Source organism: Corylus avellana, chromosome 1, assembly GCF_965113065.1.
Source record: "Corylus avellana chromosome 1, dhCorAvel1.hap1.2, whole genome shotgun sequence".
NCBI classification, from domain to species: Eukaryota; Viridiplantae; Streptophyta; class Magnoliopsida; order Fagales; family Betulaceae; genus Corylus; species Corylus avellana.
In genome coordinates this window covers 20377542-20395562 of record NC_142490.1, presented here as the reverse complement: position 1 = coordinate 20395562, position 18021 = coordinate 20377542, and the positions used below count along the sequence as shown (strand labels likewise).

Below are 18021 nucleotides of genomic sequence, written 5' to 3'. Positions count from 1 at the left end.
TTGACAACGATTGCAACAGCTCAAAATGAATAGCCTGAAGACGACAAGAAAAAGAAGCATTGATGCTAAAAAAGCTTGCCACAGTTTGCGAAGATTACAGCTTAGATTCTTCAAAAGAAAGACTGTAAAGGTAAACTTAAACAGACATTCATACTACACTCCTCCAATATTTAACCTGACACATTGCCTCCTACACATCTATTTAGACAGGAGAATATATTTACACATATTAACACTAAAATTTTACACATTGCCAGCATATAACGAAGAAACAGTTGGTACATGGGAAGGAGTTATTTTTGACAAACCATGAAGGGTTTACGAGAATTTTCTCAACACAGATAGCCATAATTGAGGTGCCAGTGCAGATAATCTTCCTGACTCCTTTTAAGAGTGGTTCAGGAAAGTTGGGTCATCCTGCTTTTAACTGCCTGTTACCCTCTTTAGCTTTCTTTGCTTGTTTAAGTTCAAGATCAATGAGGAAATAACATTTATTATGCTCTCTAACATAATGAACCTGACCATTCATCCTGTTGAGAAGTTTCCGAGAGAGGTTGAGACCTAAGCCTTCCTGTGTTGTCCACTGGTTTCCTCCCTCAAACATGTCTTGGATAAGAGCAGAAGGAAGGCCTTGGCCTGGGTGACTCATTCTACATACACATGAAAATGAAATTTTAGTCTGCATGAATCTTATTTCTGTCATAGTGATTATGATAAGACTCATAGGAAACAATGAGATGAAAAAGCACAAATACAAGGTTATCATTGCATAAAGTGGTGTAAAAGATACCAGGGAAGCACAAAATGTAATGTTAGGAGTTTTCTCTATTGCTTTCCTGCTTGGAGCTAAATTGAGTATCATGTGCAGGATGGATTATTCACTTTGAAGCTTTGGAGAAGAAAAAATGCGATATTGACATATTGTTTACTATAGAATCCCATTTTGAAGTTTTTAACTGGAACTAAAAGATATCTGAAGATTGATGCATGAGAAACAAGTTGACAATGTATGTCCCTGACCTGACTCCCTCCGACACCCAAACCCACAAAAAAAAAAAGAAAAAAAAAAAGAAAAAGAAAAAACTCGAGCACATTTTCTCAATATCTTAAAAAGCAGTCTTAGTGTTTCTGTGAAGGCAGTTAACGGGGATTCATAACATTAGACGGGACAAGCTAAATCATAAAAATGAAATTACAGTCTGAAGCCAATCATAATTGGGAAAGGCAAAGGTAATGGAGACACAACCTAATTTCTCAATGCAACAGCCTAACTTTTGGAGTATATATGGACTTACAAGGTCTTACCTATATGGAAATAGTTCTAGTAAATAAAAGATAACAAAATTGAAAAGGAGTAATTTTGGTGGACTGGTGATAAGGAGAGTTATAAAAAGGGTGTTTTTTCTTACATGATGTCTGGTAATTTTGGCCCTTAATGACAGGTTTCCTTCAGTTATTGCACAACACTCTTGCTGCTTTGCTATGAGGCAAGAAACCCCTTTTTGACTTTCTTGGATTTCTTGCATTACTGTTGTGTTCTTACTTTTAAATGTAACAAAAACATTATGATTTGCCTATATGATTCAAATGAATATCTGAATCTGTTTTTGCAATCCTGGGATATTGCTTGGAGTTTTGCACAGGGCACATTAAACTGAAAGACATCGAGGCCATGCTACCTCAATGAACTGCAAGGATGGGCAAACCAAAGGCTTCCAACTGACAATATGAATCATAAACTAGGCGAGATGGTTATTATCCATTAAAAAAAAAAAATCATCTGCAATGGGTGCATGAGTCGCAAGACTTCTATTTTGACAATGACAAGATACAAAATTTTTTTGGCTGGATATATCTTGAATGTAAGGCCTAAACATGCGAGTGATGTCTCCACTCCCTTTCTGTTCTTACAATGAAATATATTTAAGAAATACATTTAAGTATTTTAAAATGGAGAAATTGGATTAAATGGATAATAGGATGAGAGTTGCAACTCCTTAAAAGGTCATATATTAACTCAACAAGTAGTTTATAATGCAATAAACATAGCATCAAGTAAAATATTCATAAATGAACTTAGTTGTGGTTGGGGTACCTGAATTGTAAACGAATAAATTCATTGCCATCCTGTATAAGCTTCAAACCAGGTGAAATTTTGATCTGCACCCAGCCATCAGGAGAAGGTGTATGATGCACCACATTAAGCAAGAAATCTGCCAAGACCAGTTGAAGCCTAATTTTATCGCCATATAGAGATAGTGTTCTGATTTCATCTGGAACCTCATGAAAAAGTTGTAAGCTCCTTTCTCTCAGCAAGATCATGACTTGACTAACAATGGCATCCAAAACATTTCCCAAGAGAAATTCTTCCATGTTTAGCTGCGAGCTACTGCCGTAACCAGGATAAGATATTGGACTATTAGGAGTAATTGTTGCAGAGGTTCATCATCATGGCAAACAATGACTAATGTGGGGTGTCTATTGAGAGTGGTTTCTAGGTGTGTGATTACTGTAATAATGGTTTGAGGAAAAAAATGATGAGATAACAACTATTTTATAATAAAAGGAGGAATGTATTTCTAACGATAACAACACTAAGTAATAGGAAAAAGAGAAGCAATTTACATCATGAAAGAAACTAGTGTTAATGAAAAGACAAATCTCAACCATAAATGTAATAGGAAATGAAGGAAGAACAAATTTGGTTAGCTTTTCTTATGTTGTATATGTAGTCAGATTTCTTAAGGCGTGGGAGCTTGAAATCTGGTCCAAAACAAATGGGTCTGAAGAAGTACAATACTGATTTCACTCCCCTGATCCTCTCAACCAGGGTTCTTATTTTCTTGTCACCGTTTTTTTTTTTTTTTTTTTAAAAAAAAAATTTTGGGGTTGATATATGAAACTCAACTGTACGCAATTTCCTTAAATTCAAGTATGTATTCCTCTGACCTTAATTATCAGACATGTAGATGCCCTGAGAATAAATGAAATTATGCATAAGGAGCCACAATCTCTTCTTTAACAATTATTAGGAACAATTTATTTGCGTTAGAACTTAAGATGTAAAATTATGCATGTCATGGGCCTAAAATGAGAAGACTTACCCTTCCTCCATACTTCTGAAATCCATATCCTCGATGATTGTCATGATCTGTCTTTCACATGCATCACTAGTGTCAAGAAATTGCTTCTGATGTTCTGAAACAGTTGTATTTTCGAGGAGTCTGTGGGTAAAGCGAATACCATTTAGAGGATTTTTCATCTCTTGTCGTATGTAAGCCAACTCCTTCAATTTTGAAAATTCTTCTCTATCCTCTTCCCTGCATCCTTCTAAGGCCAGCTGCAGGTCAGGAACAACAATCTGTAAGAAGCAGAAACAGCCAACTACATTGCCACCTGCATCAGTCCTCTTGTTTGCTGTTAAGAATACCTCTACAAATTTTCCATTTTTATCAAAAAACCCATAAGGGAACTTCTCGGTATCTTGACCACTAATTCCTCGATATAATAAAATCATGAACTTAGTTAGTGTATCTTGACCTTTCAGCTGACAGAATCCTCCAAAGATTTCCCCAGGAAGCATTTTACCCATAACTTCTTCTCTCCTAAAACCAGTTAGTTTTTCCATGGCTGCATTCCATTCCGAGCAGCAGGCATTCTCATCAGAAGCAAATATGGGTGGAATCAATGGATTCAGACTTTGTATGATAGCCTTATAATCCCCTTGCAAACGGATAAACTTATCCATAACTTCTTTCTCACATGTAATATCTTGACCCACAAAGCACACCCCAACAATATTGTTTGTGTAATCCCTGCTTGTGCAGGCATTGGCCATAATGTAAACAATTGACTTTTGCTGATCAAGCCCAAAGTTCCTCAATCTTAACTCTATGTTTTTGTCCTCCTCACCTGGATGATATAGAAGGAGACAAAAAATTATACTATCAGAGAAAAGTTGTGAAAATTGAAGAAGAAAAATAAGCTGCAGGCTAGAGACTTATGAGGCAATATAAAAAGAAAAACATGCAAGACTCCAAACTGCAAGGCACCCCTCATATCTTCACGAATATTTTGGTAGAATAACCTTTTTTTTTTTTTTTGATAAGTAGTGTCATATCATAAATAAGGCGTAGAGGGGTGCAACCTTAGTACACAAGGAGATTTTGGTAGAATAAAGGTGTCAGGTGACCTGAAGAACTTTTATTTTTGCAGTCATAAAATTTAAAGTAAAGCTCCACGATACATAGAAAAAAAGAAAAAAGTTTCTTGTGTGCTCCAGATCATTCAATTAATTGAACACAAATTAAAGGTAATGATGATTTATGCATGGCAACAAAGACAAATTCTCACCACAATAAGAGTCATTTGGTTCAACTAACATGGCACTTTAAAGCACTAATGAAAGTAAAGAATGAGTGTGAACTCAGGATTTGATATAAGGCAAAATGCCAGAGCTAATATAGAATGGTCAAATTGATTCATGCAACCACAACATGTAATTAGAACAAACTCTATGGAGTTGAGTTAAATGAATTGGATATTTTACACAATGAGTGATAGTATGTCATAGAAGTTACATCATTAGCAAGCTGTATGCACTATAAAAAGTTACAAATGCAATGTAGTTTACTATGACATTTGATTCAGATAGTAAAAATCAAGCTCAATGACTGTCATTGTTCAATGATGAAAAAAAAGATTTACCTCGCAAAGCTCTGCGTATAAGATATTCAACAGTTTTACGTGAGTCCTCATGAACAATTTCATTGACCAGGGGCTTCCCCATGGCGTCACTAGCTTGCAGTCCTGTCAATTCAGCAACTTTTCCATTCCATCCATTGATGAGACCAGCTGAATCAACCCCAAAAATAGGAACTGTTGCTGACTCAATCAATCTAACCATTTCACATGCCACTGAACTGAGTTCATCCATCCCCTGCATCTCAGTATCATTCTGCTCAATGTTATTTAATGCCTTAGAACTGTTGTCCTCCATATCCTGAAATGAGTCTCTCATAATAAGTTGCAGAGAATGAATAGCATTAATTTCTGAAACCTCCCAAGGCATACTTCTACTTTTTGCTACTTCAAGAAAAGCTATAAATGACGATCTAGGGTGCATTTTTCCGTTGTCATCTTTATCCTCTGGATGATGCTTAGCTCCTCCCCATTTTACTTCCTTTGCAGTGTGAGACCTGAACCAGAACAAGAAATCCTTGGAAGTGATTCTTGCAGTAGCCATGCCACAAACTTCATCACCTAGTAAAGCAGCACCAAGGTAACCAGCATTGGCCAAACTATCAGTACTCAGCCCTGTGGAATCTCCATGATTAGTGAGCAGCCACTCCACAATATCTTTCACCTGTGATTCAGTTGGAGTTACACCCAATGACCAACATTTCCCGCCATAATACAATGCAGCCCCATCACACTTAACTAGATCCATGATACTAGGAGATTGTGTCACAATACCAAATGGGGCATCCCTGAGCAGCATGTCACATAGTAAGGTTTGTGTCCTGAGAATTTTCTTCTCCACCAATTGTGATGCCAATTGAAGCTCCATGTATAGCTGAATTCCAAATGCCTGCATAAGGAACTCACAAGCATAGCGAAGGGGAAAAGGAACATAGCGGGAGGAAGTGTGGTGGCACACGACCAACCCCCAAAGCTTCGACGAGTCATTACCATTGATAATAATTGCCATCGCCAATGAGGCAAGGGAGCCCATATTACCCATATATTGCATGTGGCAGCCATGAGGTGACCGCAGTGTTGAATTGACCAAACAAAGAGGCTGCTTTAGTTCGTTACTTTGAATGACCCTAACGGGATTTGCATGGCAATCACAAATCATCCGCACTCGATTTTGCTTGAATAAGAAGCGAGCAGCTTGAGGGATATCCGTAGCAGGATAATGTAAACCCAAGTACGGTTCTAAATCTGACCTTCTGATTTCAGATACAACTTCGCCATGATCATCATCATGGAACTTATAGACCATAACCCTGTCATACCCAGTGAGCTTCTGAACATCCTCCACAACTGTATCACATAACACACCAATATCTCCCCCCGGGAGTGACTGCAGCCTAGATATTGCCCGCACAGCCAGTTTCTGCGACTGCACTGCCCCCGCAAGGGACAATGCGGGATCACCCGACTGTGCAGGCTCCAAATCAATGACAATTCCCACATCAATTCTATGCAGTATAGCATAAAATGGCTTCTGGATACTCCTAGGGTAGACCCAAATGGGGTTTAACAGTGAAATCTCTCTAGATGAGGCAGCTTTTGTCAACGAAGCCCCCGAAGAAGGGCTAAACAAGGTTCTAGCATCGACCCCAATCAGACCCTTTAATTCTTTTGACTCAAATTGGCTGTCTAAACCCAACAATCGCACGCAATTCTCACTATAACCGATAATTCTAAAAGTGGGTTCCTCAATCGCCAGCATACAACCAAAGGGCTGAATCGTACCACCCCTTTGGATTCGAGACAGATATGCAATTATTTGTTCTTCAGGCACAGATTGTGGAGCATGCAATACTGATCTAGAGTAGTTAAAAGACTTACCAGACACCGCCGACTGCTCAAACTCAGCCATGAGCCCAGCGTCAGCATTGTACTGAACAATTGCTTTGTCTCTTCTGTCGTTGGTGTTGGTGTTGGTGTTGGTGGTGTTGGGCCTCATGATGTTGTTGTTGCTTGCAGCTGAAGACGAGAAGGTTGTTGTGCCTCTCTCTCCGCCTCCCACCCCCATTTTGAGGGCTCTGCTTGATGGGTTTTTCCCAGAAACTCAGGTGGGCATACGAGGAGCTCAAGTAGCTGGATCTTTATCATCACTGTACTTTCTTCTTCTGTTGCTTGATTCTTCTCCTTGTACCTTCTACACGTCTCTTTCATTTTTTGCACCTTGGGGTTATCCTCTAAACGCGCTATCAGCTCCTTCCTAATCAACCCCCCTACCCCTTTTTATGAACTAAATTCTCATTTTTTTTTCTTCTGATTAGACTATTATTAGGCGCGCGCCCACACGCACACTCACTCTCTTCCTCTCATTTTTCTCTGGGTCACTCTCTCTCTCTCTCTCTGTCGTTTGTTTTCTCGGAATTTTTTCTTTGTTTCTATTATTCTTAAATTTATTTTTCTCTCTTGCAAAGGCAAAGGTTGTCCATGAGCCGAAATGTGTCCACCACTCCCACCTTGTCGTCTTCCCGTAACACAACAAAAGCAATGGTTCACAAAGAAAACAAACAAAAAAAATCTGCTCAACATACTGTGGCTTGTCAGAGATTTTTTTCATTCTTTTTTTTTTTTTTTTAGATTTAGTTTTTAGAGGTAGCAATTAAATAATTAATTATTTTTTTTTAGAAAAGTAATGTCTTTTTCTACTTTTACACTGCTGATATTTTATTTTGGAAAATACTAAATATTTTCTAAAATAAATAATTGTTTGGAGAGAACATCAGGAAAACTCCTAGCATATAAAACTTTTAATGAACTTGTTATTTCATCTAGTTTCAAATGGAACTGCACTTTTATCATAATATTTTTTACAAATTTACGTGATTGTTTATAATTAATAAAATAATTACACGTGTATAATTTACAAGTCAATTACTAATTAATTAAATTAATAAGTTAAAATTTTTAATTTACTCATTTAATCAATTATAAATTATCACATCATTTAGTTAAAATACATACACTTTTTTAAATAAATAAAAAAAGTTTTCTAAAGGTGTTGTCAACTGTCATAATCAGGATGTTACCAGAATAAAATAAAAACAACTATCGTAATCAGGATGGACCTAGAAGTTAGTTGGTGGAAGCCATGGCCCCCTCCACTTCAAATATATTTTTTTAAAGTACATATTTTAGGTCTTTTTATTTTAGCTCTTGAAAAACAAATTTAATACAATTTGATCCCCTACAGTTAACTTTTATATTTGTTAAAAGTACATATTTTAGGTATTTTTTTAATCATTTTAGTTTTAAAAACATTATTTATTTATTTTTTAATTAGATATATGAATATATGTCAATTTTTAGAGGTGCTGGCATGAATTTTTGAATGAAATTTAGACGGAGGTACCATTTTTGTTTTTAGCAATTATCGAGGTACCATCTGTGTACCATCTATCAATTTTTTAAGGCACAAACATAGTCCTCTCAATCCGAGATAGCCTTTCCACTTGTGATAGAATGCTGAAATGGGGTGTGAATGGTGATGTGAATTGTTTGTTCTGCCACAGCAGAATTGAGAGTAGAGATCACTTGTTCTTTGAATGTGGTTTTAGCAAGAGGGTATGGAGGGATGTTTTGGTCAAGTGTGCTTATTCTACTTTCCTTTGTCTTGGGATGAGGTTGTGAGAGAGGGCTTGATGGGCTGGAAAGGGAAAAGCTTTCATAGTGTTCTTTGTAAACTGGCTTTGGGCTCGTGTGTTTTACAATTTATGGAGACAAATAGATAGTGTCAAGTTTGGTAATCCACCTAACTCTGATGTTGCAAAATATTTGTTGGGGGGTTAGTTCCCGGGTTGTAAGGCTCAGATAAGTTCAAAGATTCTGATGCTAATGTTCTCCTGTGTAAAAATTGGGGTATTCTTGGTAGTTTTGAGTTTATTTTATTTTATTTTTTTAAATCGGAGAGGGATTAGGGAAAAAGGATATTACACAGGAATAAGCAGAAAATGGGTCGGGAACCCAAACAACAACCCCAATATAATCAGAAAACGGTCCGGTAACCAAAGAACCAAGTAACCAGCAGGAATGGGTCAATAAATTGACCTGGCCCATTAAGCAAAGCAAAAGCCTGGTAGTTTTCTGAGTTAGTAGCTGCTTTGCAGTGCTGCTGTGCTCTGGTGGGCTCTGTTTTGCTGCTGTTTTGTGTTGATGGGTTTCAGTTGGTTTGCTGCTGCATTTGATTGTAGATGGGAGTCTCTGGGGAGGTTTTTGGCTTCCTTGAGCAGATTCTTTGTATAGTTTTGTGGTGTTGTTTTTGTGTATAGTACAGGGAGTAGTATTCTTGTGTAAAAATTTCCTTTATTTGGATTCTAATGCAATAGCTTTAGTGTACATCCTCACACATGCAAGAATTATTTTACTTTGGGATTCACTATAAACAAATTGAATGTTTTGCAATTTACTTGGATTCTAATACAACTAATGGAAGTCATGAAAGAGTTGATGATATATATATGATCACCAGCTGCAGCCATGGGAAGAAAGGTTAGTTTGAAAGAATGGCTTACATGTGTTCTTTGTAGAGAGAATGCTAAGATAATCTTTGCTCCCACCAGGCTTGCAACAATAATCCATTTTGGATATTGGAATTACCTAATCAACCAAGCAAACAGAGACATTACTCAATTAGAACTCCAGATTATCAACACTTCTTTTAAATGCTCACATTATTATTTATTTTTAAGGTAACTTTACTTTAAGCTCCTCTGAACTTCAAAACTTCTTAACTTGAACCCATGAACTTTCAATTGCAGTCAATCTGAACCTTTCCGTTAGATTTTAAACGTTAAAAGTGAGACAATGACGTTTATACTCCCGACTTTTTTATAAAATTTCAAATTTACTCTTAATTTCAAATTAAAAATAAAAAATAAAAAATTACAAGGTGACCCACGATTGGACCACCTTGTGATTCTTTTTTCAATTCTTTTTTTTTTTTACTAAAAAGAAAATTGAAGGGTAATTTTGTCTTTTTAGAAATTTTAACGGCAAAATTGATGGATGAGGGTAAATTGACTGCAATTGAAAGTTCATGAATTCAAATTGAGAGGTTTTAAAGTTTGAGTAGGGCTTGTCAAATTGGGTGGTAATTCAGAGTTTAAAATGAAGTTACCCCTTATTTTTAAAAAGATGTGATCATCTCAAGATCACTTTCATTTCTTCGATTCTTGATGCAGATTCTATTTCATTGAGTTCTTTGGTAATTTGGGTTGACATTTTTCAATAGCCATGCCAATTTACAATAGAAAACAGAATTCTCTGCACCAGAGAATTCTCCTCATCCTCATCCTCATTCTCAATATCAACTTTTTCTTCATCAATTACAAATCTCCAAGATTGATCTTCAACTTTTTCAACGTGCAATTCGCTCACATTACAACAACCACCGCTCTCACAATCAACCCCATTCTCTTTTTCCTTCTCAGACCTTTCAGTCTCCACATTATCAACCTTTTCTTCTTCTTCTTCTTCACACCCATGCCAATTTACAATAGAATCCAGAATTCTCCGTTGCAGAGAATCCTCATCATTCTCATTATAATTCCATTTTTCTTCTTCACGCACCGACCCAGTACCGCTTTCCACATAATAATCATCAATCGCAATTCTCCACGATTGATCTTCAGCTTTCTCAACGTGCAATTCGCTCCAATTACAACAAACACTCTGAACATCCATTTCTTCCTTCTTGAGCGTCAAGGAAATCCCATTCTCATTCTCATTACCCACTTTTTCTTCTTCACAACCATGCCAATTTACAATAGAATCCAGAATTCTCCGGTGCAGATAATCCTCATCCTCATTCTCATCACTTCCTGCCATCGAAACTCCACTTTTTTTCCCAGTACAACCCACGGATCTTCCATTCTTCTTGACCCCTTCAGCAAGTAACATCGAAAATCCCTCTTCATGGGCAATTTTGATCTTGGCTAATGGTTTCATTTTCACCTATCCGACGACCCATTTCAGGTAAAAAGAAGATAAATTGTATAAATACAAAGAAACCTGAAAAACACCCAAAAAAGAAGAAGATTGATTACCCAGAAACTTAAATGTGTAGAGAAAGAAGATGGTGATGGAGATGTAATTGGATTCCCAAAAGCGAAAGCCTTTACTCTTTGTTGAGAGAGAGAGAGATTAGAGAGAGAGAGAAGATCGGAGATTATGTTACGACAAGTTTTGAGCAGTGAGAAAATGAAAATGGGGTTTGGCGCCAATAAATAAGGTGAGCCTTATAAGTTTATAACGACAAAAGTAGGGGCATTTTGGGAAAACAAATAAAGGGAGGATATCATAGTTTTTTTTTTTTTTTTTTTTTTTTTTAAATTAAATTTATTTATTATGGGGCCAAAGTGTCCCGAGTTTTATTCCTTCTAATTCTCGTAAAGAGATGAATCACTTTGACAGTTTTTTAATGGTTCAGATTTAATTTTAATTTTTTTTTATGAGAAATCTAAACCGTTAAAAAAATTAAAGTCAAATCTGAAATTATTTGGAGAAAAATAAGAGGAAGGTGTTGAGCTGTGTCTCAACAAATCCGCTGGCATGTGCAACCCCTATCTCACACATATAGACATCAAGCACTATGAATTATATATATATATATATATATATATATATATATATATTAGAAATTGAAGAAGTTGGAATATAATAACGGTTTTTATTCATTAGTCTGGTTGTAACACTAGAATAAAAATATGTAATCTACTATTTGGTACATATGCAGGTGAATGGAATCAAATTTAATTTCTTAAAATACTCTTATAATACAATTCTTTTTTATATTTATAGGAACTTTTGTATTTATTTTAAAAAATATAAAAATTATGTTATAAGTGGTTTTTTTTTTTTTTTTCTTTTTTTTTTGGAGATTAATTTTAAACCTTGTGTTTGGAAAAAGGTTTAGATTTTCTTAGAACCTAACAATTTATGTCGGAAAATGCTACTTTCCTCCCCGAGTTCTTCTCTCGTTCTCTAACTTAGTAAAATTACCATTAGATCTTTGGGGTTCAGTGGATCTCATACAAAATCTCACAAATTCAATGGTGATTTTGAAAAATGGGAGGATGAGAGAATGATGAAGGGAGAATATGTACCATATCTTATTCATGTATTGTAAGAAGTTTGTGCCTATTGAGCCATTCAAAATTCAGAATCATGTAGAGAATCTGAGAGGCTTAACTGGTTTATTTTCTTGAAATTTTATATTTGTGCATTTATTGGGATAATATATGGGTGATTGTAGGTAGGATTGATGATTTTTAGCTGACCAGAAAAAAAAAAAAAAGTTTTGATTTGCTTAGAGATTCCTCGAACTCGGGCATATTTGTTCTGATTCTATTTCTTCATTGGGTTTGTTTTCTGCACAACTTGATTGTGAGGAATCATTACAAAAAAGTGTTTTGGCCTAATTTTTTTATTACCAAGAATTGATAAGAGAGGATTCAGTTTATATATATATATATATATATATATATATATATATATTAGTCCTTAGGGTTCAAGGATATTAGTCATGTTTCTCTATTGTGCTGTGTATTTATAATTTATATAGGAAGTTTCTCTTATCTCCTTTCCCCTATGAGAGTCTCTCTTCTGCTTCGTGAATTTCTCCCCTTCCCCTCTCCATTTTTCCTCCTTCTGTTTTTCTTTTACTTATAAGCTAGATTTGACATTCTCCGCCTTGCATCGCGGTCCACACGCCCCACCTAGTCTCCTCGGCATCTCCTCCACCCCTTGCACCCCCTTTCTCTGCGCTTGTGGCTTACGTGCCACCTGGTTTGCATGTGAACCAATGCACCGCCTCTACTTCCATCCAAATGGTAGATTTTTGACCTATTTTGTACCCGATGTTTCCGTGTTCTATGCTTCTACATTAGTATCCCGAGCGCGATAGGGTAGGGGTATTGCACCAAATCTTTGTCCCCTTTTTCCACCAAAACCAATATGTCTCACATACATCTCAACTCTTCCTTTTTCCTTTCCCTATTTGCCTAAAAAAAAAGAATTATATTTTCCAAGCATTCAGCCAATTAAGCGTCAAATGAAAAAAATTATTTTATAGTCTATATTAGATTTTATCGTCTCTCTTACGCCTTTGGAAAGATTACTTTGGTCCATAAATATAGCCCTTACTCAACCTTGGAAGTCTTTATGGCTACAATACAGTATTCAACTTGGTGATGTTAGTCACCAAAAAATCAAATAAGTGAAAGAAAAACATTGCACTCAAGTTTCTCCTCCCCATCCTCCCCCTCTTATATTTTTCTTTTGCTTATAAGCCAGATTTGCCATTCTCCACCTTCCATCGCCACCTACATACCCCACCTCTAGTCTCCTCGGTGCCTCCTCTGCTCCATGCACCCTGCATTCTCCGCTTGCGAGCCCTCTGTGGCGTCCCACATCGCTTGTGTATGGAGATGATAATGTACTTAAAAGTATACTTACACTCTTAACGACAATAACGCGTTTTAAAACCGTGATGATCATGATTCTATCAGAACTCTGCAATTAAGGGTGCTTCTATGAGAGTAGTACCAGGATGGGTGACCTCCTAGGAAGTCTGGTCCGAGGGAGTTAAAAGCGGACAATATTGTGTGTCAATGGGGTGGAGTGTTACATCCTCACACTGCCTCCATTTATTCCCATATGGCAGATATTTGGCTCAATTTGTAGCAAATGTTCTCAATGTTAGAGTAATGCTAGAAACTACATTATTATCGTATAAGTATCGACAATTAACTAAAGACCAAAAACAATCAATCCGAAAACCAGCTTACAAATGATCTCCTTATTATGCAACAATTTATAGCCAAACAAACAGATTTTATTGAGAGTTGGTACAATTCAAAACAACAATTCTGCAACAAAAAAGCTGCAGAAATTTCAGCTTATTTACAACAGTAGCAGCAGCACATCTTTGGTGGCTTCTCTGAGTAATGTTACAAGTCCCTCTTGTGTCCCTCTTGAGTCCTTCCAAGAATGATGTGGCTATTAAAATCACCATTAGACTTGTGATTGATCATTCACTACAAAAAAACTACCATTTTCTGACGTGGCAAACAGTACATGATTTTTGCCACGTCACCATTTTCTGACGTGGCAAAAAATGTCACATCAGAAAATATTTTTCTGACATAGCAAAAAATAGCACGTCAGAAATCTCTGACGTGCTATTTTAACACGTCAAAAAATTCTGACATGCTGAAAATAGCATGTCAGAATTTTTTGATGTGCTAAAAAAGGCACGTCAAAAAATTCTGATGTGCTAAATAACACATCAGAATTTTCTGACGTGCTAATAATAGTACGTCAGCACGTCAGAATTTTCTGACGTGCTAAATATTGACATGTCACAAAAAAATGGGTGGGATTTTGAATTTTTTTCCCTATTCTTATTTCCCCTCAACTTTTTTCCTCTTCTTATTCTTTCCCTCTTCATTTATTTCCCCACACTCTCTCTCTCCTCTCTCAATCTCCCTTCTCTGCATGGCAGCTCCCTCTAGAGGAAGAAGAAAAAGAAAAGGTGAAAAATTGAGAAGCAGGAGATCGAAGAAAGCAGAAGAAGAAGAAGAAGAAGAAGAAGAAGAAGAAAAGGAGAAGAGAAGAAGAAAAAGAAAGGGAGAAGAGAAGAAGAAGAGAAGCAGGAAAAAAAAAAGGAGAAGAGAAGAAGAAGAAGAGAACATAAGAAGATTTTTTTGGGTTTTTGAAGATTTGCTGGGTTTGATGTTTGGGTTTTTGATTTTTCAGATTGATTTTTTGATTTGGGTTTTTGATTTTTTGAAGATTTTTTCGGTTTGGGTTTGGGTTTTTGAAAATGGAGATCGAAAAGAAGAGAGAGAGTGAGAAAATGGAGAAAAGGGAAAGTTGGCCGGAGAAAAGAAGAGAGAGAAAGAGAAAATTGAGAAAAAAAGAGAGAATCAGAGAGTATTTGTGAATATATAACATAACATGTTTAGAAAGTTTCTTCAATCCAATTTCAAATAAAACTCAGCCCTAAACTTTTTAAGACATTATAATTTTAGATTTGTTGAAATTTGAGAGAAAATTCAAATACAATAATCACTAATTACCAAGTGGGATGTTTGATACCTAGCTATCCGACCTTTTTTTTTTTTTTTTTTTTTTTTTGACATGTCCGCATAAGGGAAATGAGATTTGAACTAGTAACTTCTACTTCATGAGAGGGCGTATCCGTGGATAAAAAAAAAAAAAAAAAAGCTCAAAATGCAATATCTGGTTCAAAACCATTTATTATCTAGTTCATAGTTTATAGTGAACCTAAAGCAAAATGATCTTTTCAATTCAAAAAGAATCGGAGAGTATCCAGTCTTTTATATCGCAAAGGTAAAATTGTCATTTCACATATATTTTTTTGACAATTCTATCCTTGTGGTATAAATGACAGGATACTCTCATATTCATTTAAACGGGAAAGTATCATAGTTTGAACCTAAAGGCCGTTTATAATCTGAACCGTTTAACATAAATTATAACCATAAAATTACGTGTTGTGTCGAATTTAGGGATTATGAGTTAAAATTCCAATTTAGAACACGTGTGGGATTGTTGGGAATGGGCAGGGGATCCAGATTGAGTAGATATTTGTGAGCAGTAAAGGAGCTTAGATACTGGAGTCAGAAAGGAAAGAGAATAATCTTCAAAAAAAAAAAAAAAAAAAAAAAAAGAAAAAGAAAGGAAAGAGAATAATGGTGTGAGAACAAAAGTATCCTTCCAAGTTCCAACTTCCCAAGTACGTGAGTGGACAGAGTGATGATGCAAGCAATAGCCACGAGTGACCTCAACCCTCGGATCCACTCAAAGACAATACCTGTTTGAATTTTGAAAAAGACCCACCACGTATACTTTGATAAAAATATTATTCTAAATAAATTCTCTTTTCTTTTTTCTTTTTCTTTCTCTTTCTCTTTCTCTTTCTCTTTTTGAAGTTTTCTTATTTTACGATAGACCTTATCTCCCCCTCTCTCTCTTTCTTGAGTATAATTAAGATTTTGGAAAGAGTAAACTAAACTCTCAAGTTGGAGATGATTTTTAATTTGATTTTTAATATTTTAATTTTTGCAATGCATCTCCTAAACTTTTAAATTTTTACAATTCAATTAATTTTATTCTAAAATTTTTATATTGCTCATAATTTTTTATTTTTTATAAAAAAAAATTAAAAAAAAACAATTCGGGTTGACCGTAGACACCCCTTTGGCCACCTGACCATTTTTGCACCACCAATTTCTTTTTTTTTTTTAATAAAAAATAAAATATTAGGGGTAATATGAGAATTTTAGGATAAAATTGATCAAATTGCAAAAATTTAAAAGTTTGGGAGGGTGCATTGCAAAAATTGAAACATTAGAGATTGAATTGAAAATCGCCCCAAACTTTTTTTTTTTGGGGGGGGGGGGGGGGGGGGGGGGAGTAAAGTGCAATTTTTCCTAAGATTTTTAATAGTTAAATTTATCATAAAGTAAATGTTAAAAGATAAATTTTTATCTCACTGATCCTTAATTTTTTATATATTATGTTTTCTTGAAAAAAATTATGAAGTGAAAATAAGTGGAAGCAATATAGAGAAAATAACACAAGAATTTACGTCCATCACATGGAATACCTTATGGGTTATATTGTGCTCATTAACTTAATTTGTCTACAATATATAGTGCATAAATACAAGTATAGTAATCAAATCATCTCAATATTTAATTACAATCAGCCCATATATAGAAAATATTTGAATACTAACCTAATTATGAAATATACAAAAAATATTATATATTTTCTGTATATTCTAACATGTTTTATGTTGGTCCGAGTGTTTGTTCTTTACTTTTTTTCCCTAATAATCTACTCCATATTACAGAAAAGTAATTTTTTTTTTGGGGGGATAATTATATGTCAACAATGGATATTTAGTAGTTCTCTAGTCAAAAAAAAAAAATAATAATAATAAAATTTTTAATTGAAAAAAAAATTCCAGAATTTTTTTTTAAAAAAATTTCCTGACGTGTTATATTTTAATACGTCAATAAATTTTTTGATGTGTCAAAATTGACACGTCAGAAAATTCTGATGTGCTAAACAGTAACATGTCAGAAAAAAAATTTACTGACTCTTATGTACCTGACATTCAACACACGTAAGAAAAGTTTGGAAAAATCGATTTGGAACCAAAACGTCAAAGAATTTTTGATAAAACCAAACCTGTTAATCTCACAAAGAATTGGTATTCAAAACCTACTCATGATTTACAATTTGAAGAAAGATTTTTTCAATCCCAATTCTCTGTTTCTGCTGATAAATTATATGAATGGAATATTGATGGTTTATTTGAACAAGAAGTCTTAAATAAGATGAATCATATGTTTATGGTTGCAAATGCTTATGGTACTAATCATGATTTAAGCCACTAATAAATTGTTGATTTGCTTACTACTGAATTCTCTGGAACCCTTCAGCACTGGTGGGACAAACACCTTACTGAAGATTCTTGAGAAATAGTTAGGAAAGCTATCAAAAAAGATGATGATGGCTTACCCATTTTTGATGAACAACATGGCACTGGTATACTAGATGGTGTTAATACTTTGATTTACACTATTGTTAAGCATTTTATTGGAACTCCTTCCATTATTAGTACTCGTATTTCTGATTATTTAAATGATCTTCATTGTCCTACTATGTTTGATTATAGATGGTATCAAGATGTTTTGCTTTCCCATGTCATGGTCAGATCTGATAGTCATAAATCTTATTGGAAAGAAAAATTTATTGATGGATTACCTTTATTATTTGCTCACAAAGTAAAATATGAACTTATTAATTCTCACACTGGTTTAATTGATTATGAAAATTTAACTTATGGTGATTTGTTTTCTACTGTTAAAAAATTTGGCATTAAAATGTGTATTGATCAAAAAATAAAAAGACAACAATTAAAAAATGCTAAAAAAGCTAAATATGAAATGTGTAATTTCTACGAACAATTTGGTTTATCTCTTATTGCTCCAACTCGGAGAACTAGGAAGAAATCTAAAAAAAAATTTCAGGAAAAAACCTGCTCCATATTACAATAGCTATAAGAAAAGAAAATTTAATAAACCTGTTGAAAAAACTTTTGTTAAGAAAACAAGAAAGAAACATGCTACTAATTTTGCTAAAGGAAATGTTTTAACTGTGGAAAATCTGGGCATTTTGTTGATAAATGTCCCGAGCCACCTAAAAAATTAAAAAAGGAAAGTAATGCATTAAAAA

General features: G+C 34.9%; 1 protein-coding gene across 1 annotated transcript; it reads right to left on the bottom strand.

The window, feature by feature from the left end:
* Window positions 1-59: 59 nt before the first annotated feature.
* Window positions 60-7114, bottom strand: PHYE (phytochrome E). Its single transcript, XM_059581099.2, has 4 exons — window positions 4708-7114; window positions 3105-3912; window positions 2096-2389; window positions 60-650 (listed from the first exon to the last, which is right to left on the bottom strand). The coding sequence occupies exons 1-4, from the start codon at window positions 6764-6766 to the stop codon at window positions 413-415; spliced, it is 3399 nt and encodes a 1132-aa protein (XP_059437082.2). The 5' UTR covers window positions 6767-7114; the 3' UTR covers window positions 60-412.
* Window positions 7115-18021: the final 10907 nt, after the last annotated feature.

What these genes read in the sequence shown, in the direction of transcription:
- PHYE (XM_059581099.2), bottom strand. Translation starts at nt 6,766, where the DNA reads ATGGGGGTGGGAGGCGGAGAGAGAGGCACAACAACCTTCTCGTCTTCA. An exon ending in TATACGCAGAGCTTTGCGAG is followed by an intron (nt 3,913 to 4,707) that starts GTAAATCTTTTT and finishes TATATCATCCAG; the next exon opens with GTGAGGAGGACAAAAACATA. An exon ending in TTTATTCGTTTACAATTCAG is followed by an intron (nt 651 to 2,095) that starts GTACCCCAACCA and finishes ATGTGTATGTAG; the next exon opens with AATGAGTCACCCAGGCCAAG.